The following is a 24770-nucleotide window of genomic DNA, read 5'->3' on the forward strand; positions in this document are numbered from 1 at the left end:
TAAAGAGGGTGTCTCTACTGTCCTTGCACTGTAGTCAGAGTGATGATTATCTTTAATATCACCATAGAACTTTTGTCCAACAACAGATGAAAACAGAGACAGAGACCTGCATCAGAGCACTGGACTGAACACCCAAGGTCCAGTTGAAGAGTGGAATGAGGGAGAGTATGAGCAAGGAAGTCAAGACCACGAGGGGTTCACCCACCAAGACAATGTGCCTGAGCTAATGAGACCTCACCAACTTCAACTGACCGGGCAAAGAATGAGCATGGGATCAACCTAGTCTCTCTGAATGTGGTTGACAGTTGTGGCAGACTGAGGAAACAATGACAATGGCACTGGGATTTGTCTCTACTGCATGTACTGGCTTTTTGGGATTTTTTTCTCTTTAGATGTATACTGCGATCAAGCTGGATGTAGTGGGGAGGGACTTGGACCTCCCACAGGTCAGGGTGCCTTCTCCTCTCTTAATATTGGAGAAGGTGAGAGAAGGATGTGTGGAAGACTGGAAGGGAAGTGGGAGGAGGAGAGGAAGTGGAAATTTGGGTTGGTAATTTTTAAAGTAATAAAATGAAAGAAATGCCTTTGAGCCAATAGCAACTCCTATATTTAATAGGACACTCACCATTTCCTTTGAGGAACCATTCAAAATACTCTAACAGGGAACCTGGATTCTTAACAAGGTTTGTCTTATGAAAGAAAAAATAACCAGACACAAGAACATCTCTTGGATTTCTGATGACATAGATCATCTAAAATGGAAAAACATGTATATGAGGGTCAATACAGTCATTCTTAACTTTTACCTGTTACAATTTATATGAAATGTCAATCAAATATCATGACATTTCTAAAATCATTTATTAATTTTATTTGGAAAAACCATACTTAAGTACGATACAGTCAAGATCCTCTTTCGGACTTTAATTTGATTTACAAATACATAACAGCCAAATGACTGAGGTCACTATTATTGTAAAAAACAAAAACAATAATAAAAATCTAACACTGATTCTATAGTTGTTAAAAACAATATCTCACAGTGTGAAATATCATCCACCTGCTAAGAAAGAGTAATTTATCTACACAGAATATTGAGTACTGTGTTCAATCAATCTGTGATATGACAAACTTTTTGGTTTCTGTAACTATAACTACCAAATATAACCCTCAAAACAGTCATGGTGCAGAGCTTAAAGCCAATGTGCCATTAACCTTGGTGAAAACAAAGACCTACAGGAAACTAAGTAAGGAAGAGTCAGAGAAAACAATTTCCTTTGGGAAAAGCATAACTATTGGTCACATAATGCTGAATGCTCATCCCAGAAAACATACAGACAAGGAACATTGTACAGACAGAGCTGATTGATTATACTTAAGTATTTATACATATGTAGATATGTATAAATATACATATATAATAAAAATCAATGAAAAAGATACCATAAATCTGGAAAATGAGATCTATATAAATGAGTGTGGAGGAAGGGGTTGGGAGAGTGTAGTATACAATTAAATTATAATCTCAAAAATAAAAGAAATAAGTTAAAAGTGAATAAATTTAATAAAAGGATACTTATATTTTGAACCAATGCATTTGTGGAATTATTCTAGAATTTATCTCTTTATGCCTCAATTTCTCCAGACAAGAGTTTGCCAAATTCAGATAAGACACAAACACATATTTTTGAATGGTCACAACTCAATTGTGGTATTTTTAGGAGAGATAGTTCCTCTAAGAATGTCTTTGTAGTTTAAGCATAAAATAATATTAAGTTCTGTGGTGGAAAGACTACCAGTAAACATTCTTACTAACAAGAAGCTATGAATATTTCTGAACCTTTCTCTAGTTCTTCTATCCGGAACATGGGTGATTCCTCTGGTTACGGATCTCAATGGTCAGCTAGACCCAGCAAGACACCATGGATACAGATGAGCCATAACTGTTGAACATCTACGTGTTTCAATGCCTGTTCATGTTGTTTCACCTATGAGGTAGTATGTGTTGGGTGTTTCACCCACTGTGCATGGGGTATTTATAGAATCAAGATTAGCTAATTAATTAATTAATTAACTACTTTGGTGACAGACAAACAGTAATATCTACTGTACATTATAATTTTAACTCTATTTGACCTGTATATATAGTTCCCTGATGCTCTAATGTGTTGTTCCACTTTCTGTCATATCTCTGCCAGGATCACTGTATGGTGATTGACATCATGGTACTTTGATTTAGTCTGAGGAGGGAACACATCAATATCACCTAGTGCATGAGAATACCAGCTTTCCTACATCAACCTAAAAAAAATCAGAGTCCATTTAAACAAGAGCTCTAGGGTCTGTCATGGTAGAATAAGTTCAATGAGCATTTGACCAAGCATTTCTCAATCACTGGATACTGACCTTAGCCTTGGAACTGAAGAAAGACTTGGGGAAAAGATGGAAGGGAAGATGAGAGCTGATGAGGCGTGGTCCTTCCTGATTGATTAAAATTGAATATCCTATTTGAGTCTCTACCCAGGGTGAGCGTTCCCAGATAGGCACAGATTGAATCCACTTGGGATTCCCCTTGGTGTGAATTAAGCAGACAATCTCAATCAGCCAGTTAGTTCCTGAACAAGAAGAAAAATTGATGGTCAGTAATTTCAACATTATTTGTTAAAAAGCCTCAAGTAGAATTTACAGTCACACTATTTACAGTGCAGCTGTTTCCAAGTACACAGACCTGTGGTGTTCACAATGTCTACATGGTGTTAGCACAATGTATATTGATCTAGCACACCCCCAATGCTTCACTTGGAAAAACGGAGATTATTCTCAGTATACTTCACCTGCCTCCTAAACATACCCAGCAGTCCTGGACGTTCATCAGTCTACATTCTGGTGCAGTGAATTTGAATATCCCAGATATTTCACAGGGATGAAGTTATAAAATCTGTTCTAGCTTGCACAAAAAAATCTAGATGAGCTCCCTTCTCTTAATACAATGCTCTTGAGATGCATCCATCCTGCAGTGTGTCTGTGAGTACTGCTTGTCCTTAAGGTAAATAAATGCCCTCTTGTCTATTTAACACACACACACACACTATCCATGTTTGCATGCTCATTTATCAGTGGATATTTATCTACCTTTCTTCCCTGGGCAATTGTCTGAATCTTTATCCTGAATTCTACTGTCCTTCACTTTCCAAGTTATTGCACATTCCTTGTCAGCAACCTATTACTTTCCTAATGGTCAATGCTTCCTCCACCCAGGAAACATCCCTTCCCCAAAAGTCTTGATGCTTCTTTTTGGTTCCTTGAGTTTGAGACTCTTTCTACAACCTGAACAAGAACCATGGTAATTCTCTCCATGACATTTTACTCTCCATCACATATTCTTATGTCCATGCCTTTTTTCTATTGATGTTATTTCCTTTCTTTATTCTCATGATTCTCCCTCTTTCACTCACTCTTCTACACAGAGACACAGCAATGCCAGAGTCTGCCTTAGGATCCATTGACATTGCTCTCTTTCTTTCTTTTTTGAAAAAAATAATTTTTAATGTGTTTTAAAAAAATACCAACCAAAATTCCCACTCCCTCCCCTCCTACCATTTCCTTCACACACACTCCCACACCACCCCCAAATAATCCTGTCTTAACTGATCTTCGAACTCAAAGATAAGGCTAAAGTCTTTCTCTGAGTGTAAATGTGCTGACAGAAAGCTCTCCTTACCCACAAAGCATTTTAAACATCTGATATACAGGACATTCTACTCTTTGCCTAAATTAATGATGATCAATGTCCCAACCTTCCGCATACAGTTCAAGATCATTCTCACTAACAGTCCTTACCTGATTTGGGGTAAGTCAATATGATTGTGTCTTCATCTCTAACCACAAACTTATCACCGATTTCTTCAAGTATTTCTTTTTCAAACCCTAATGCAAGAAAAGGTATTCCTTCATACCAAAGGTAGTCTGACATGGCCAAGAGCTCTTTGTGGGTGCTGTTAGGATTCCACCTTTAGCCACCTGTACAGCTTCTAGCTAATGTTGAGAGCTAATATTTATAGTACAGCGAAAAGAAATCATTAACAGCCCATGGTTCATTCCAAAACTAACTACTGAGAGGATGAAAGAGATATTGTAACAGTAAATCAAATGTTGTTGTATTAAGCAATTGTGAACTCATACAGAGATCATTCTCCAGCATTTCTGAGCCTGAGTTCATGACTCCAAACCAGAAACTCAATAATAAGTGCTAGGTCATGGAAATGGGACTCACTTATCATGCTTTCTAATTCAATTTAGCTTTCACGGTGGTTTCAAATGTGCAAAAAATTACAGAGATCATACAAAATGTTGCAACAAGCAATTTCTTTTTTAAATAGTGGTTGTCTTTTCAGAAACTCATATTTCCTCAGCTGCATATATGACTCCAACCCTCGCCCTCTCCCCATACAACCATCCCTTTATTTCCCATATTTATGTGTTCATTAATATTTATTGAAACAAGCATATAATCACATGCTATTATAACATACTGAGTCCATTTAGTTCTGTTTGTATGTGAATGTATTCTGAGTTGAGCACTTGGAGAGTTTTTTCAAAAGTCCCAGGAAACAGTAAAAGTAGCATAGTGTGTACAACTAAGAACAATAGCTCCTCCTGCAAAAATATTTTAATTCTTGCATGTACTCTAGCGTGGAGAAACATGTAGAAATTGTATGAAAGTTTGAGTGATGGAGTACCAGACCCTGGTCTGTCTCTAGTCCCTTTCTCCTGTTGTTGAAATAGATATCCTCCATAAGTCATCTGAACATTTATAATGTCCCACCCTGAACATATCTACTGTGCTTGAGGCAGCTTGGGACAGTTGGGGATACTGAACAATGTGCATCTGAGGCTGTAGTAGTTTTCTTCTTCAATGGGGTAACAAATGGATCCTCATTAATGTGTCAATAGAGTATTAAGGACCTAGACATCAGAGATACAAGTGAAACCCCTAAATTTTCTAGCTGAAGCTTCCCTAGTCTTTTGGCGTCAAGTCCTACTCAACTTTCCTTCCTACCTCCTTCTTGGCATCAAGAGATCCAGACCTGTGTGTGTGTATGTTTGTGTGTCTATGTGTGTGTGTGTCTGTATTGATGTAACCATGGTTTTTTTTCCATTCAGTATTCAACTTATGGCCAAGTTTGTGACACTCAAGTCTTACACTGTCTTTTTTTGTTTTGCAGACATAGTTCAGGAACCAAGGCATAATTACAAACAAAAGAATTTCCAGAAGGTTCTGTAATGATTGCCAGAGATAAGTGAAAGCTCATAAACAGCTGCTGGTTCAATCTGTCCCTGTGGTTGCTCAAGTGTCCCTTTCTTTCTCAGTGTAGGGTCCATGTCTCCAGACACATTCTCTCTGGGCTCTATTTCCGAAGTGAACCACATCCTGGAAACTTTTCTCTATGGTGATCAGACCTGGGAAGGTACCAGGTGTCGTCTCCAGAGGGACCTGCCTGATTTTCAAGACCCATCTGCAGCTCCCGAACCTGATTAACTTGAAACAACTCTAGTTCCAACTGTCCCATGCATTAACTGAAGTTCCAGCATTAGCTGAAGCTCCAGTTGCAACAGGTGCTCTAGAACCAGTCAAGAAGGATGCTCACCTTTCTGAACCATCTTCTGAGCAGCTCTAGAAACACACCTTTGAAAATTGAACCCTTCAGGGGACTTGCAGACTTAGAGTTACTTTCTGGTGTCACACAGCCCCTCTTACCCATGGAAAAAGAACCCTTGGTTCTAGCTAAAAAAAAATCTTGATTTTAAGGAAGAGGCAGTCATGTATTCAAGGCTCAGGAGATTTCTGAATGTGTGGGGGTTGATAGTTTTGTGCTCCTATATCTTAAATACTACTGATCATATTTTTGTTTTGGTTTGTAAATAGATTCAACGCTCACTTGTACTTTAGAAAATTTTTACCTTATGACTTAATTGTTCACTCACTGAGGTTTTATTTATTTTATATGGGTGGGGCTTTCCTAGAGCTACTGTCTCTCCTACCTTACCCTTCCAGACAGTAGGGTAAAAAGCAGAAGTTGCTACTGCATGCATATCAGTTATTTTCTGACATTAATTCCAACTCTATTTCAGCATGGATGGATGACCATTTTACTGAACTCTCTTTTTTCTCCCCTTAATGCTGTACTACTAGCTGCTGAGTGTTGGGGAGGAATTAGAAGAGCTTCTGGGTTTTTTACCCCTAGTACAATAGATTCTATTTTTAGAATCTTTACCAGCATAGGATGTCTTTTTTAATTGATCTTGGCCATTCTGACTAGGTAAGGTAAAATCTCAAAATGGTAGTAATTTGCATTGGCCTTTTTGCACAATATGGTGTATATCTATTTTTTGAGATAGGCTTTCTGTGTTTAGCCTTGACTGTCTTATAAACCAGGTAGACCCAGCTGGACTTGAACTTGAGACCTGCCTCCTTCTGTCTGCTGAGTGCTAGGATTAAAAGTGTGAGCCAACACTGCCCAGCCTATTTTTTGTCTTGAGATAAACCTCTCCACAAATAGACCTGGCTGGTACAGAGATCTTGGTGTAGATCAGGCTGGATTGACCTTCAGTATGATCTTCTAGGCTCTGCCTCCTGAGTGTTGGGATTCAAGTGTTAACCACCACACCCAGCCTGTTAATCCAAGGCTGTACTATACTAGGTTTAAAACTTGACTTTTCATTTTCTTTCTTTTATTCATTAAACTGGCTTTCTTTTTGTATCCCTGGCTGTCATGGAACTCTTAAGTTGGCATAGAACCCATAGAAATCCACTCACCTCTTCCTCCCTAGTACTAGGATTAAAGCTTTTTGTGTTACCACGCTTTTTTATGGATGCTCGTTCTTTATTTTTTTTCTTCAAGATAGGGCTTCTCTGTGTATCTCTAACCATCCTGGAATGGAACTCATTCTGTAGACCAGGCCGGCCTCAATTCACAAAGTTCTTCGTGCCCCGAAAAATCTTATAGAATCTATATTAATTATAACACTCTTTTGGCTAATGATTCAGACATATTTCTAGCTAGCTCTTATATCATGAATTAATTCATTTCTATTAATCTGCATATTAATATGAGGCTGTGGGTTACTGGGTAAAGTTCCCACATGTCTTTCTTTATTGGCAGCTATATGGCATCTCCCTGAGTTTGCCTACTTACATTCCATATCTCTGTTTGAATATCCCACCTGGCTTTACTCTGCTAAGCCATTGGTTGAAGCATCTTTATTCATTAACCAATGGTAATAAAACATATTTATGCACAGAGAGGGAAATCCCACACCATTCACCTGCCTCTATCTCCCTGAGTTCTGGCATTAAAGGCGTGCACCACTTTGTTTGATATTTTAAATTTTACCTTACTGTCAGATCTTTCTCTGTGACCACACTTTTCCTGTAGAGATGCAGCACACCAATGTCTTCTCACTCCAGGCCTGAAACTAGTGACAGAAAATGAGCACAGTAGCACCAAAATCCAAATTGTGAATAGGGACTTTTATTGGAGTTCCTTACAGCAAAATTTCACCACCTTTTAAAGATAAGTTAATTTTAATATTTTGGTGTTTTGTTTGTGGGTTTTTTTTTATAGGAAGTCAGCCTGATTTCCAGGCATTAGTTGCTAACCGCTGTGTGATACTGTCGGTGTGGAGAATTGAACTCAGGTCCCCTGGAAGATCAGTTCTACTCTTAACATCCCATAAAAAGTTTTTCTGCCCTGAGACAGAATTTCTCTGTGTAACTCTGACTGTCTGTGGAGGCCCAACAATGTGAGCATGTTTCCACACTGACCAATGATCAGAGAGTTTGAACTTAGCTCTAGTTCTTCAAGGTGCTTCTACTTCATACAAAGATCCCACCTAGATTTAGATCAGAGATCTCTCCTCTCTCAAGGTTATTGTCAACAGATGTGGCTAATAGCCAGAGCTTGTATTTCGAGCATATAGAAATATATATGTTACTACCTCAAACAAAAGTATAAGAGTCCAAACAAGTTTCAGTTCCCTTAAGGAGATAACTTTGGATTCCACCTAAGGAATGGTGTGCCTGTAGAATGCTTTGGTCTATGAGCAGGACTTAATTTGTTCTAGAAACAGAATGTTTAACTATGAATGTAGCCCGCAAACTCCACTGGTTTGTTCATTTTCTTGTATAATGTTAATGTAGTTTTTATCTTACTTCTACCTTTTGGTGTCAGGGTTATTTTAAGCAATTGAAAATTTTTTTTTGTTTTTTTTTAATTTATTTATTTATTAAGGATTTCTGCCTCCTCCCCGCAACCACCTCCCATTTCCCTCCCTCTCCCCCGATCCAGTCCCCCTCCCTCATCTGCTTGAAGAGCAATCAGGGTTCCCTGACCTGTGGGAAGCCCAAGGACCGCCCACCTCTATCCAGGTCTCCTAAAGTGAGCATCCAAACTGCCTAGGCTCCCCCAAAGGCAGTACGTGCAGTCGGATCAAAAACCCCCTGCGATTGTTCTTGAGTTCCCGTTCTTTCTCATTGTCCGCTATGTTCAGCTAGTCCAAATTTATCCCATGCTATTTCAGACCCAGGCCAGCTGGCCTTGGTGAGTTCCCGATAGAACATCCCCATTGTCTCAGTGTGTGGGTGCACCCCTCGCGGTCCTGAGTTCCTTGCTCGTGCTTCATCTCCTTCTGCACCTGATTTGGACCTTGAGATTTCTGTCCAGTGCTCCAATGTGGGTCTCTGTCTCTGTCTCCTTTCATCACCTGATGAAGGTTAATATTCAGGAGGATGCCTATATGTTTTTCTTTGGGTTCACCTTCTTATTTAGCTTCTCTAGGAACATGAATTATAAGCTCAATGTCCTTTATTTATGGCTAGAAACCAAATATGAGTGAGTACATTCCATGTTCCTCATTTTGGGTCTGGCTTACCTCACTCAGGATAGTGTTTTCTATTTCCATCCATTTGTATGCAAAATTCAAGAAGTCCTTGTTTTTTACTGCTGAATAATACTCTAATATGTATATATTCCATACTTTCTTCATCCATTCTTCCATTGAAGGGAATCTAGGTTGTTTCCAGGCTCTGGCTATTACAAACAATGCTGCTATGAACATAGTTGAGCATATACTTTTGTTGTATGATAAGGCCTCTCTTGGGTATAATCCCAAGAGTGGTATTGCTGGGTCGAGGGGTAAGTTTATCCCGAATTTTCTGAGAAACCACCACACTGCTTTCCAAAGTGCTTGCACAAGTTTGCATTCCCACCAGCAATTGATGAGTGTACCCCTTTCTCCACAACCTCTCCAGCAAAGGCTATCATTGGAGTTTTTGATTTTAGCCATTCTGACAGGTGTAAGATGGTATCTTAAAGTTGTCTTGATTTGCATTTCCCTGATCGCTAAGGAAGTTGAGCATGACCTTAAGTGCCTTTTGGCCATTTGAAGTTCTTCTGTTGAGAATTCTCTGATCAGCTCAGTGCTCCATTTTATAATTGGTTTGATTAGCCTTTTACGGTCTAGTTTCTTGAGATCTTTATATATTTTGGAGATCAGACCTTTGTCAGTTGCTGGGTTGGTGAAGATCTTCTCCCAGTCAGTGGGTTGCCTTTGTGTCTTAGTGACCGTGTCCTTTGCTTTACAGAAGCTTCTCAGTCTCAGGAGGTCCCATTTATTCAATGAGGCCCTTAATGTCTGTACTGCTGGGGTTATACGTAGGAAGTGGTCTCCTGTGCCCAAGTGTTGTAGAGTATTTCCCATTTTCTCTTCTATCAGGTTCAATGTTTTAGGACTGATATTGAGGTCTTTATTCCATTTGGACTTGAGTTTTGTGCGTGGTGATAGATATGGATCTATTTTCATTCTTTTACAGGTTGACATCCAGTTTTGCCAGCACCATTTGTTGAAGATGCTCTCTTTTTTTCCATTGTATACTTTATTTCCTTATCGAAAATCAGGTGTTCATAGGTTTGTGGGTTAATGTCAGGGTCTTCTATTTGATTCCATTGGTCAACTTCTCTGTTTTTATGCCAATACCAAGCTGTTTTCAATACTGTATCTCTGTAGTAGAGTTTGAAGTCAGGGATGGTAATGCCTCCAGACAATCATTTGTTGTATAAGATTGTTTTGGCTATCCTGGGTTTTTCGTTTTTCCATATAAAGTTGATTATTGTCTTCTCCAGATCTGTGAAGAATTTTGATGGGATTTTGATGGGGATTGCATTGAATCTATAGATTGCTTTTGGTAAAATTGCCATTTTTACTATGTTGATCATCACAATCCAAGAGCAAGGGAGATCCTTCCATTTTCTGGTGACCTCTTCAATTTCTTTCTTCAAAGACTTAAAGTTCTTGTCAAGTAGATCAGAGTTACCCCAAGATATTTTATGCTATTCGTGGCTATCGTGAAAGGTGATGCTTCTCTGATTTCCCTCTCTGTTTCCTTATCCTTAGTGTATAGGAAGGCCATTGATTTTTTGGAATTTATCTTATATCCTGCCACATTACTAAAGGTGTTTTTCAGCTGTAGGAGTTCTTTGGTAGAGTTCTTTGGGTGGCTTATGTATACTATCATATCATCTGCAAATAAAGAGAGCTTAACTTCTTCTTTTCCGATACGAATCACCTTGATCCCCTTATGTTGTCTTATTGCTATTGCTAGAACTTCCAGCACTATATTGAAGAGTTATGGAGAGAGTGGATATCCTTGTCGTGTTCCTGATTTTAGTGTGATGGCTTTGAGTTTTTTTCCGTTTAACTTAATGTTAGCTGTCTGCCTGCTGTATATAGCTTTTATTATGTTTAGGTATGACCCTTGTATCCCTAATCTCTCCAAGACTTTTATCATTCAAGGGTGTTGAATTTTGTCAAATGATTTTTTAGCCTCTAATGAAATGATCGTATGGTTTTTTTCTTTCAGTTTATTTATATGATGGATTACATTGATAGATTTGCGTATGTTGAACCAGCCCTGCATCTCTGGGATGAAGCCTACTTGATCATGATGTGTTACGGGAGGTCCTCCCACTCCTCCAGCCTATCGCCACTGAGATACCAGCCCCTTGGGGCGTGGTCTCTCTCCCTTTAAAAATGCGGCCACTTCCCTCTCCTCTCTCTCTTCACTTCCTGCTCCGCTGTTGACTTGACTTCCTTCCTGGTTACGCAGAGGGCACTCTGACGGTGATCTGTAAGTTTTTTCCCCTTTAAATAAATACCACCCTATTAATCATAATTCCAAACTGGTGTGGCATTGTTTATGACTTACGTCTTCAATTGGCACCCAACGTTTGGTTTTAGAACCTATCCTTTCCCCACTCGGCTGCCGGCCGCGGCTTGGCGGGAGCCCTCCCTTCCTCAGCCGCCACCTGTGCCTTGCGGCTGCGGCCTTGGCCTCCCCAAGTCGGATTTAAACTCCACAGGCCTGCGTAGTCTCTGCCCGCCTGGTTTGCTCTTTTCTGAGTCGTTTTTAAATCTCCCTTGCAAGCACAGCTCTTAAGTGGCGCGAACCAGAGCACGTGGTTGCTGAAAGCTGCAACCCCTCAGGGTGACTCTGTCACATGGAGGCATAAGTGGCTTCCAGGTTGCTCTTCTCTACCCCTGGATTCTGGTTTCTGGTTCCATCTCTGGAATTGATTTAATTACATTTACATTGTTGAGCAACTTACATTTTCCAGTTTTTAACAAATACTAGGCGGACTCTGAAACAGGACCATGTTTTCGTCGAGACTTGGCAACAGTGCCACCTGCTGGATAATAGGTAATATGGCAGTTCTCGTTTCCAAGGCGAATTTTACTGTTCTGGTTACCAATACAATGGGTTATATCATGCAAGGTTTATATGACTATGGGGATAACTTAATTTACTGGTTACTAGGTTTCAGTATTCTTTTGCATATTCTATCATTTAGGAAGATCATGGCACTCCTAAGAACCATACAATCTTTACTAGAAACTCATGCAGGTCAGGAGATTAAGGATTCAAAAGAGACAATAATAAAAAGACTTGAAATGATTGAAGAAATGATTGGAGCTGGTGAACAGAGTAATAAGGCACAAGGACAGGATACAATGCCAACACCAGCTATTAGAACTGGCTTACCAAAGGTTTTAGCAGCATACCCTATACTTAATTCTGACAAAGCGTCAACTTCTAAAGGCTCAAAGGGAGTCAGAGAAGCTAGATGGACGCCAATAGCAATGAATGATCTAAAAGAAATTAAGCAAGCTATTGTTAATTTTGGCTTGCACTCTGTATATGTAAAGGAAATGATAAAGACTTGGGCTTCTAATGCTAGAGCTACCCCCCATGATTTCCATCAGTTAGTTTCTGCAGTTTTAGATAATGGACCTTCCTTGATGTTTGGAATTTATTTCAGAGAAGAATCCAAACATATGGAACAGCAAGGAAGAGCAAAAGGTATTGAGGTTTCCCAAGATCAAATTCTTGGTGCAGGAGAATATGCTGATCCACAGGTCCAAGCTCTTTATGATGATGAAGTACTGTGTCTATGTCACCAAGCAGCTTTAAATGCTTGGAATAGGATACAAGATCCAGCAAAAAGGGTTGAATCATATACCAGAATTAGGCAGGGACAGAGAGAACCCTTTATTGACTTTTTGCAAAGATTAATTAAGGCTCTGGACATAGGGGTAACAGACCCAGAAGCTAGACGAATACTTCTTGAATCTCTAGCTTTTGAGAATGCAAACATAGAATGCAAAAAGATAATTGGGCCTTTAAAGTCTAGATCAGCACCTATGGATGAATGGATTCAGCATACGATGAATGTTGAGACGTTTAGCTATAACGATGAATCTTGGGTAGGAGAAGCGATTTCCACAGCAATGAGGAGACATCAAACTGCCAGGTGTTTTAATTGTGGTAAATTAGGACATCTGAAAAGGGATTGCAGGCACAGAATTTCTAGGAATATTATCTCCTCTGGGAATGACAAAAATAGGAGACCTAGGCCTTCAGGTATATGTAGGAGATGCGGTAAAGGCCGACATTGGTCCAATGAATGCAGGTCAACAACAGACAAACAAGGCAACGCGATACCGTTGGGAAACTCCTTGAGGGGCCTCTCGCAGGCCCCCAAGCCAACAGTGGCCCAGTCATTCCCAGTCACAGTGGAGAACGTGCCTCACCAAGAAAATTAAAAGCTCCAATTTCTGCTGTAAAAAGTAATACTGGTCTAAATGATGAAATCCATGTGGAGGATGAGTCAAAAAACCCAGTTGGACAGAGTAAACGTATATTTTGGCAGACTTCTATTAATGATCAAAGACCAAAGCTAAGAGTCTGTATAAATGGCACTTTTATTGAAGGCTTATTAGACACAGGTGCGGATGTAAGTATCATTACCCCAGAATCTTGGCATCCGAATTGGCCTCTTCAAGAGGTAGATGTTCATTTCCTGGGAATTGGAACCCTATCTCGTGTAAAACAAAGCACAAGATGGGTTGAATGCATAGGGCCCGAAGGGCAAATAGGAAGACTAAGGCCATATATAGCCAATATTGCCATAAATTTATGGGGCCGTGACCTGCTACAGCAATGGAATACCCAGATTAAGATTCCTGTAGTTCCAGGAACTCATAATTCTGGAAAGTATATGATGAGGTATTATGGAAAAAGGTCACCAGCCATTCAGGCTGTACAAGAACATACAGCAAATACCAAACCTTTAGAGGTACCAACAGCCCTACCTTTAAAATGGCTGAGAAGCCAATATAGATCAAACAGTGGCCTCTAGCTGAAGATAAACTACAGGCATTGGAACAGCTGGTGCAGGAGCAACTAGATGCTCACCACATTGAAGAATCAACCAGCCCTTGGAATTCTCCTGTGTTTGTTGTAAAAAAGAAATCTGGTAAATGGAGAATGGTGACAGATCTAAAAGCGGTCAACAAAGTAATTCAACCTATGGGCTCACTACAATCTGGAATTCCTTTGCCTTCTCTGTTACCAAAAGGATGGCCTCTTATAGTTATTGATTTGAAAGATTGTTTTTTTCACTATACCGTTACAAGAAAAGGATAGAGAAAAATTTGCCTTCACAGTGCCTACTTATAATAATTCTCAGCCCAATAGGAGATATCAATGGACTGTCCTCCCACAGGGTATGCTCAATAGTCCTACACTGTTTCAATATTTTGTAAGTAAGCCATTGGAAATAATTCGTAAACAATTCCCCAAGTCCATTATTTATCATTACATGGATGACATCTTGTTATCTGATTCAAATAAAGATACTTTAGAAAGGATGTTTGAAGAAGTAAAGAAAGTCTTGCCTAGGTGGGGATTACAAATTGCCCCTGAAAAGATTCAAAGAGGAAATTCTATTAATTACCTAGGTTACAGAATAGGGTTAGAGAAAATTAAAACGCAAAAGGCACAAATTAGGAGAGACCGGTTAAAGACTCTTAATGACTTCCAAAGATTGTTAGGAGACATTTCCAGTCTACGACCAGCTGTTGGGATAACACCTGATCTAATAGTCCATTTAAACAAAACCTTAGATGGTGATAAAGATTTGAATAGTCCAAGAAAACTGACAGCTGAAGCAGAAAAGGAACTGACAATGATTGAGGAAAAATTACAGGAGGCACATGTGTATAGGGTGAACCCAAATCTTAGCTGCATCCTAGTCATATTGCCTTCCAGAATTTCTCCTACAGGGATTCTAATGCAGAGGGAAGATATTATTTTAGAGTGGATATTTATACCTAATAAACCAAGTAAAAAATTAAAAACTTATGTGGAAAAAGTCTCTGAATTAATTATAAAAGGTAAGCTGAGACTTCGTCAACTAGCAGGTATAGACCCAGCAGAAATTATAGTGCCTTTTACTACTGAAGAAATAAAAAAGTTATGGGAAGACAATGAACCGTGGCAAAGAGCTTGTGCTAATTTTTTGGGAGAAATTAATAGCAACTATCACAAAAGTGGTAGACTTAACCTCATAAAAAGAACTTCTTGGATTCTTCCTAGAATTGTATGTGATGCTCCAATAACTGGAGCCCGTACGTTCTATACTGATGCAAATAAATCAGGGAAAGCATGTTACAAGTCAGATGAATTGAGTAAGGTGGAACAAAGCCCTTATAATTCTGTCCAGAAGGCAGAATTATATGCCATTCTTATGGTGCTAAGGGATTTTAAAGAACCTCTTAATATAGTTACAGATTCACAATATGCAGAAAGAGTTATCTTGCATATTGACACCGCTGAATTTATACCAGATGACACAGAGTTGACTTCATTGTTTATCCAGGTACAAGACATAATCAGGAACAGGCTTTGTCCGATGTACATAACACACATCCGTTCCCATACAGGTCTGCCTGGTCCTCTAGCCCAAGGCAACGCTGAGATTGATCAATTATTGATTGGAAGTGTGTTGCAGGCCTCAGAATCTCATAAGAAGCATCATGTCAATAGTAAAGGCCTAAAGAAAGAATTTTCCATTACTTGGCAACAAGCTAAGGACATTATAAAGAGATGTCCTACTTGTTCTTTCTATAATCAACACCGTTGCCTGCAGGGAGTAACCCAAAGGGCACTAAGAGAAATGAAATCTGGCAGATGGATGTGTTCCACTTTATAGAATTTGGTAAATTAAAATATGTACACCACACCATAGACACGTATTCAGGTTTTCAATGGGCTACTGCCCTGAGCTCAGAAAAGGCTGATTCAGTAATCACACATTTATTGGAAGTTATGGCCATCATGGGTATACCTGCGCAAATAAAGACAGATAATGGTCCAGCATATGTATCTAAGAAAATGAAACGCTTTTTTGATTATTATAATATAAAACACATTACAGGTATACCAAATAATCCTACAGGTCAGGCAGTTATAGAAAGATCAAATCGTACTATAAAGGATATGCTGAACAAACAGAAAGGGACCAAAAATACCCCCAGAAATAGATTACATAATGCTTTATTAACCTTGAATTTTCTTAACGCTAATGAGAAAGGAACGACAGCAGCAGAAAGACATTGGATAATGGAAAAGTCTGCTGAACTAAATCAACCGATTTATTTCAAGGATGTGCTGACCTCTCAGTGGAAGCCAGGAGATGTGCTACGTTGGGGAAGGGGTTTTGCTCTTGTTTCCACAGGAGAAGAAAAATTGTGGATACCATCAAAATTAATAAAGTTTCGATTTGAAGAGGAGAAACCTCTTGGAAAGGAGAAATGGCAACTCATCCACAATGATGATATTCATACAGGTGGTAAGAAAAACATATAGAATGGGGGCAGGGTTCTGTTCTTATCTCCACAGGAAAACACTCATCTTTGAGAAATTCAAGGGACCCTGGATGTTTGGATACTGACAGATGGAAAAATACCTGCCAGATAGGAAATATCAAGAAAACTGAATGGGTTGTGTAAGTAATATTAAACCATATTTCTAAATTTATAAAGCTGGTTTTGAAGTTGGACTCTGGCTCAGTCCCTCTCCAATTCCAAGCCTGTTAGTAAGAGAAAAACCCAGAGCTTCTGGAGTTTCTCTCTCATGTCAAGAGCCATGATGTGGGACAGAAAGAAATATGAGTTTAGAAAACATCTTTGCTTTTCTTCATATCTATCATACTTTTCATTGAATATATCTATCATGTCTTTCATTGAATATATATATATATATATATATATATATATATATGTCTATATGATTAATGCTTAAGTTTTTCATAATGAACAATGAGTTTTTCCCGAAGTGACATTTGAAGTTTCCAGGAAGAAGATGGGGCCCCATAACAACAACTACACCTGGTTGATATGATGTCATGATACTGATAGCGCTACAACAAGACCTGCTTTGGGTACCAGCTGCCCAAGACAGTTCCAACTTGGTTAGCTGAAATGGTGCACATCTTATACAACATTTTGGCCAGACCTGCACAAAATACTCAGAGACTATTGGCAATTTTAAAAGACATTGATCTTGAAGTTTAACCATCATTTTACTTTCACAGGATCCCCCAGAAAGAACGTCGCCCCCATGACAGCTGGAAGTAATTCTAGAGGACGACGTCCCCTCTCCCAGTAAAGTTTGCCCTTGGGTTTAGGGACATCATTTAGGGGTTGATTATAATTAGTATACGATTGAGGGTTGGGGGAGGAATTTTATAAGCTCAGGGATCATTTTGGAAAAAAAAAGAGGGATGATGGGATAATAGATTTGTAATTGTGAGTTACTGTTTTTAGACAAATATATTGGTATAGATTCTTGTATATTGATACAAAGTTAAATTATATTGACTATTGTATGCATGCATGTTTCTACCTCTGTTTAAAACATTCTTATGTATTGACATATATTGTATTGATATATATATATATATATTGCATATATTTACCATATTGCAGTGTACATTTCTACCTCTGATTAAGATACTTATATAATGTTTGTGTATTGATATATATTTACCTCCTGCAATGTATATTTGTACATTGTTTATCTTTGGAGGTCATTGTCCTCATTTGTTTCACAGTCGTTTATTGTCTTAGACTTTAAGTTAGATAGTATTGAGAATTATATAGACTAATAGTCATCTAAGTTTGTCATTTATAATTAGACTAATCAGGTTCTTTAGATATATAGAGATTATACTCAGTATAGATAGATAATCTTCAACTTCTTCAAAGAGCTGTAGAAAATGGCCTTTAATCTAACTCAGAGTTTTGTGGTAGTGAGACACAATTGCTCCTGGCAACACCACTCTATTCCCGAGAGAATGTTGAGCACCAAAGACACTCTACCTGGAGCCTTTCCTTTTGGCAGAACTGGCCTTGGGGCAAAGAAATGCCCATACCTCAACCACTGACAAAGATACAGAGCGTGCATCAATGGATAAAACAGGGCTGTCTTATCCTGCCAAGACAGGGTAAGATAGTTTTGAAAAGTTGCTTGCCTTTGAAAATGGTGTGTCAGTTATGTTAGGCCTTAGCCAAAGTTGGTTGCTTCAACGCTGCTAATGTGACTTTGGGTGATTGCCTAGGTAGCTAGTTGTTTCTGTGATTTGTTGCATGTTTTGGAAGTTGTTTTACTGAACTTCCTAATTAACCAGCTAACATTATTTCCCTTCTCAGATCTTCGATGGGGTTGAAGACTATATAAATGTAGTTACTTTTCTCTCATGACTTAGCCAAGTTATTTATTATACAAGACCTAAGCTAGTTAGAATAGGATATTTGTACTTATTGTATATAATTTCATAGTAGGTTTAGAACTCTCTTATTTAAACAAAAGGGGGAGGTGTTACGGGAGGTCCTCCCACTCCTCCAGCCTATCGCCACTGAGATACCAGCCCCTTGGGGCGTGGTCTCTCTCCCTTTAAAAAAGCAGCCACTTCCCTCTCCTCTCTCTCTTCATTTCCTGCTCCGCCGGTGACTTGACTTCCTTCCTGGTTACGCAGAGGGCTGACGTTGATCTGTAAGTTTTTTCCCCTTTAAATCAATACCACCCTATTAATCATAATTCCAAACTGGTGTGGCATTGTTTATGACTTACGTCTTCAATGATGGATAATTTTTCTATTGTGTTCTTGGATTCAGTTTGCCAGTATTTTATTGAGAATTTTTGCTTCGATATTCATGAGTGAGATAGGCCTGTAATTCTCTTTCTTGGTTGGGTCTTTGTGTGGTTTTGGTATCAGGGTAACTGTAGCTTCATAAAAGGAATTTGGCAATGCCTTTTCTGTTTCTATTTTGTGAAATACATTAAGGAGTATAGGTATTAGCTCTTCCTGGAAGTTCTGGTAGAATTCGGCATTGAAACCATCTGGTCCTGGGCTCTTTTTGGAAGGGAGATTTTTGATAACAGTTTCTAGTTCTTCGCGACTAACAGGTCTATTTAGATCGTTCACCTGGTCTTGGTTTGGCTTTGCTATTTGGTACTTATCTAAAAAAATGTCCATTTCGTTTGCATTTTCTAGTTTTGTGGCATACAGGCTTTTGTAGTAAGATGTAATGAGTCTCTGAATTTCCTCTGTGTCTGTGGTTATGTCCCCCTTTTCATTTCTGATCTTATTTATTTGCGTGTTCTCTCTCTGTCATTTAATTAGTTTGAATAGTGGTTTGTCGATCTTGTTGATTTTCTCCAAGAACCAACTTTTTGTTCCATTGATTCTTTGGAGTGTTTTCTGTTTTTCTATTTTGTTGATTTCTGCCCTCAGTTTGATTATTTCCAGTCTTCTACTCCTCCTGGGTGCATCTGCTTCTTTTTTTCTAAAGATTTTAGGTGTGCTGTTGAGTCTCCGATGTATGCTTTCTCCGTTTTCTTTAAGTGGGCACTTAGTGCTATGAACTTTCCTCTTAGCACTGCTTTCATAGTGTCCCATAGGTTTGAGTATGTTGTCCCTTTATTTTCATTGAATTCAAGGAAGACTTTAATTTCCTTCTTGATTTCTTCCTTGACCCAGGTGTGGTTCAGTAGTTGACTGTTCAGTTTCCATGAGTTTGTCGGTTTTCTGGGGGTAGTGTGGTTGTTGCCTTCTAAATTTAATCCGTGGTGATCTGATAAGACACAGGTAGACACTGATATTTTTTTGTATCTGTGGAGGTTTCCTTTGATTCCGAGTATGTGGTCAATTTTTGAGAAGGTTCCATGAGCTGCAGAGAAGAAGGTATATTCTTTCCTATTTGGGTGGAATGTTCTATAGATGTCTGTTAAGTCCATTTGCTTCATTACCTCCAGTAATTTTCTTACTTCTCTATTAGGTTTCTGTCTGATTGACCTGTCCATTGCTGAGAGAGGTGTATTGAAGTCTCCTACTACTAGTGTGTGTGGTTTGATGTCTGCCTTGAGTTTTAGTAATATTTCTTTTACATAAGTGTGTGCTTTTATATTAGGGGCGTAGATATTCAGGATTGAGACGTCATCCTGACAAATTGTTCCTGTTATGAGTATAAAGTGTCCATCTCGATCTCTTCTGATTGATTTTAGTTTGAAGTCATTTTTGTTAGAAATTTATATGGCCACACCTGCTTTTTTCTTAGGACCATTTGCTTGAAAGACCTTTTCCCAACCCTTTACTCTGAGTAGATGCCTGTCTTTGTGGTTGAGATGTGTTTCTTGCAAACAGCAGAATGTTGGATCCTGTTTTCGTATCCAATCTCTTAGCCTGTGCCTTTTTATAGGTGAATTGAGACCATTAGTATTAAGTGATATTAATGACCAGTGGTTGTTTATGCCGGATATTCTTATTGTTTTTGGAAGTAGAATTTCTGTGTCTCCCTTCTTTGAGTTGTGCTGGTGAAGGTTGCTAGATGCCTCAGTTATTGTAGGCAGTGTTGGCAATGTTGATTTCCTTGGGTTGCGATTTTCCTTCTATTATTTTCTGTAGGACTGGATTCGTGGCAACGTATTGTTTAAATTTGTTCTTATCCTGGAATGTCTTGTTTTCTCCATTGATAGTGAAGAAAAGCTTGGCTGGGTATAGTAGTTTGGGCTTGCATCCATGGTCTCTTAGCTTCTGCAGTACTTCTATCCAGGACCTTCTGGCTTTCATTGTTTCCATAGAGAAATCAGGTGTAGGTCTGATCAGTTTACCTTTATATGTTACTTGGCCTTTTTCCTTTTAGCTCTTAGTATTCTTTCTTTAACCTGTATATTTTGTGTTTTGATTATTATATGGTGAGGGGATGTTTTTCTTTGACCCAGTCTGTTTGGTGTTCTGTATGCTTCTGGAATATTCAAAGGAATATCTTTCTGTATGTTGGGAAAGTTTTCTTCCATAATTTTGTTAAAAATATTTTCTGGCCCTTTGAGCTGTGACTCTTCTCCTTCTTCTATTCCTATTATTCTTAGGTTTGGTCTTTTTATTGTGTCCCATAATTCCTGAATGTTTTGTGATCAGAATTTGTTGGCTTTGCAATTTTCTTTGATCAGTGCATTTATTTTCTCTATGGGGTCCTCAGAATCTGAGATTCTTTCTTCTATTTCTTGTATTCTGTTGATTGTGCTTGTTTCTGTAGGCTCTGCTCGTTGACCTAGATTTTCCATATCCAACTGTTCCTCAGTTTGTGTTTTCTTCCTTGCTTCCATTTCAGTTTTCAATTCTTGAACTGTTTCCATTACCTGTTTGATCGTTCTTTCTTGGTTTCCCAGGGTATTATGTACGTATTTACTCATTTCTTCAAATTTTGTTATATTTCTCATCCATTACTATAAGGGCATTTTTCACATGTTGTTTAAGGGACTCTATTACTTTCATAAAGTCAATTTTTTCCACTTCTCCTGTGTTAGGGTGTTGAAGATCTTCTGTTGTAAGATCGTTGGGTTCTGGTGTTTTGATGTTATTTTTCGGATTATTGGGTGAATTCTTGCCTTGGTGCCTGCCCATCTCCTCCTATTGATGCTATCTAATGGGTCTTTTAAAGCTGGTTCAAGTTTCCCTGCTTGCCAGGGGCTCCTCTTACAAAATGCCCTCACTCTGTTTCCTGGTTCCTCCGGGGGGGGGCAAGGTCCCTCTCACCCCACAGAAGGGTCTTCAGGAATAGTGCCTGGTTCCTCCTTTGCCAGGGACTTCGCCATCCAAAGGCCTACCTCTTTGATTTAATTGTACTGGGGCGATCTGGTCTCTGTGTGCGGACTCTGCAGCCTGTATCTGCTGCAGGACAGTTCTTGCGGCCTACGGCTTGCATCCTCTGCTGTCTCTTGGGTCCCAACCTGTCCCCACAGGCTGCGGAAGGCGACCTCTGTCCGCCGCCGCGACTGGGTTCCGTCTGCCGCCACGACCGGGTTCCGTCCGCCACCGCGACCGGGTTCCTTCCCGACATTTAATGTTTTAATAACTTACGGTTTTTCATGACAATGAGACACGTCTGCTCCTGGCAACAACCAATCTACTTCGAGAAGAAGATGGGCATCGAAGAGGCACCTTATGGAGTTTGAGAGCCATTTGGGTAAGAAACTGCCCTTGCCTGGACTATTGCATAAACTGGACACAGAGAACCCACAGAAAGAGGACTGCTGAACTTGGAGAAAGGTAAGATGGTCTTTTGGGGTTCCTGATTCATGAAAGATTCTGCGAGACATTCTGCAGGACACAGCAGATAGTCACTGAACTACTGCTTCATTGAAATGTCTGCTGGATACTATGGGCCTGTAGGCCAAAGATGCATGCCCATAAGGTATAGAGGAACTTTGGGTGACTGTCCAGGCAGCAAGATGTCTCTGTCATTTCTAGAGTTTCGAAGTTGCTTATTTCTTGTTTGCTTAAGTAATAGTATATCCATCGAGAGTCTTTGATGGAGTTGAAGAATATATAGATAGTTGTTGTTTTCCTTAGTTATGATAAGAGATAAAGTAGATATAAATATCGTAATTATAATTCTTGCTTGATAACTGTTTTGTTATATGTAATTTTGCTATGTTAAAGTTAAAGCCTTCCTTTTATTTTGTTTTGTTTGAAACAGAAAAAGGGAAAATGATGGAGGAAGGTCATTGCTTAATTAATAAAGAAAATTCTTTGCCTGATAGGTTAGAACATAGGTGGGGTGGAGTAAACAGAACAGAATGGTGGGAGGAAGAGGAAGTGAGGCAGACGCCATGCCTCCCCTCTCCAGGGCAGATGCAATGAAGCTCCATCCCAGGATGGATGTAGGCTAGAATCTTCCTGGTAAGTCACCACATCATGGTGCTTCACACATTAATATAAATGGGCCAAGCAGTGTTTAAATGAATACAGTTTGTGTTTTGTTATTTCTGGTGTAAAGCTGGCCGTGAGGGAGCCGGGCGGGATGAAAAGCAGGCCAGCAGCTCCTCTCAACACCATCTTTCTTTCATGAGTATAAAGTGCTGATTAGTTTGGAAGCTGAGAAATTAGCAGGGACTGGGACCTGGTTTATTTGTGATACAGCATGAAATAAATTTGAGAATTATGGTCGGAGACCATCTCAGATAACAGTTTTCTATACAGCAAGCGGCACATGGGTAATGCTCATTGCTTCGTATTACTTTGGACTCCTTTCTTTCTGTTGTTTAAATGAGAGTGTGTCTCTATCCATAGTTCTGGCTGCCGTGGACTCACTATATAGACTAAGCTAGCCTCAATCTCAGTGCCTCCTGCGTATGGATTCTTTCTGCTGGAATTAAAAGTTTAGGCCACCCTGCTTAGCTCAGTCAACCCTTTGAGAAAGCCAAGGGCCTGTTCAGTATTCCACCTCTTTCATTGTGGGGATGAATGCAGTATATGAACATGGCACTGGAGGTACGTGTGTCATAGCCCTGTCGTGTAAGCACAGGGCCACAGAACAGAGATGTTGGGAAATGAAGTGTTTCCAGAGTCCTTTAGATCTAATCATCTCAAGTGCCCAATATTTTAATTTTCTGATTGTGGTAACACAATATGAAATAGTGAGAGAGACATAAAATTCACTAAAATCAATTTATTGATTTAAAGATAAGGTATGAATAAAACAATAGATTAATACAATCTGCTAATTCAGGAGAGATGCTCATAGGCCAGGTGTATTAGCTCACACTGAGAAACTCACAATTCTATGTGCAGAAAGAGGATAACCAGAATGTCTAGGCATCCTGAGCCATGCAAAGAAATGCTCTCTCACAATATTTGCACAACTTTTACATATTGCATATGCATTATAAACAGTTAACCCCGAACAGAAACAAAAACACTGAACAATTAATACCCTGTGTCCAAATTCTCAGCCTCAAATCGCAGTAACAGAATTGTGGGAATGAAATCAGGCAGTTCTCTGAATATTAAAGGTCAACCTGGGATACATAGAGTTAGAATGTTGTCTCAGCAAAGAGAACTGAACTGGGTGTTGGAAGCTGTGTGTGATCTCCATTCTGTGGTAGTTGAAGGCACGGGTGTAAGCACCATCAGGATCAGGAGTTCTTAGAAGAAGTCAAGCACTGGAAAGTCGTCACATAAGTCAGGTTGTGGCACATGGCCTAGGAGGGCATCCAGTTTACAGAGATTTTCAATAAAGAGTTGATCTGCGTTCTCCTTGTAGCCTTGATCATTCTCGGGGACTGGAGTGGGGTCAGCTGATTCTTTCTCACTTTCTGTTCCAGCGGTCTTGGTGGCTGCCTCTGCAGCTGCTGTTGAAGCTGTGCTGGAAACTGGGGGACAGACTGGGTCTGGATCTTGGGTGGGTGTCGGGTGGGGAGATGTCGCACACTTGGCAGACTGACCGGGGAATCTGTCTTCAGCTGCCAGGGATTGGCCAGCTGGTGCATACTTCAATGTTTCAGGTAAGAGGCATTCCTTGGTCTGATTGATAGAAAAGGTGCAATCTGGGTCTGGGAAAATACTTGGGCTGAGGGGAGGAGGAAAGCTATCATGGAATGTGCTCCCCCACATGGAGAACATGGATTCTGAGTCTGGAGAAATAATGGAGGGGCTGACTTGAGGAGGAAAATCGACACCCATTTGTCTCTGGGATGAGGAATCCTCACAAACCGAGGCCATGAGGACAGTACCATCGGGGCTGGCACATTCAGCATGAGAATCCTGGCCTCCCAGCTGTGGGAGTTCTCTAGCCTTCTTCCTCTGCGGCGTCTGCTCCCTGGATCTCTTATTCTTTTTCAAGATCTCCTCACAGGCCCTGTCGATCTTGGAGAAAATGGATACCTGGTCTAGTGAATGGTTCAAAGAACTCAACTGAGGAGGAGGGGGCCCAGGTGATGGTGTCTGGCACATGGAGAAGGTAGGTTCTGAGTGTGGGGCAATATTCAAATGGCTGAGGACAGCAGGAGCACTGACACTCGATTGTGTCTC

General features: G+C 39.7%; 1 protein-coding gene across 1 annotated transcript in view; it reads right to left on the minus strand.

Moving 5' to 3' along the window:
• Positions 1-4032, minus strand: part of LOC142841914 (sulfotransferase 2A1-like) — a 36454-nt gene extending 32422 nt beyond the window's left edge. The window contains exons 1-3 of the mRNA XM_075958969.1: positions 3841-4032; positions 2407-2615; positions 626-752 (exon numbers count right to left, since the gene is read on the minus strand). Of these exons, the coding sequence (XP_075815084.1) occupies positions 626-752; positions 2407-2615; positions 3841-3973 (469 nt within the window). The 5' untranslated portion in view covers positions 3974-4032. The remainder of the gene's footprint in view (positions 1-625; positions 753-2406; positions 2616-3840) is intronic.
• Positions 4033-24770: the final 20738 nt, after the last annotated feature.

The sequence above is a fragment of the Microtus pennsylvanicus genome, chromosome 1 (genome assembly GCF_037038515.1).
Source record: "Microtus pennsylvanicus isolate mMicPen1 chromosome 1, mMicPen1.hap1, whole genome shotgun sequence".
Taxonomy (NCBI): domain Eukaryota; kingdom Metazoa; phylum Chordata; class Mammalia; order Rodentia; family Cricetidae; genus Microtus; species Microtus pennsylvanicus.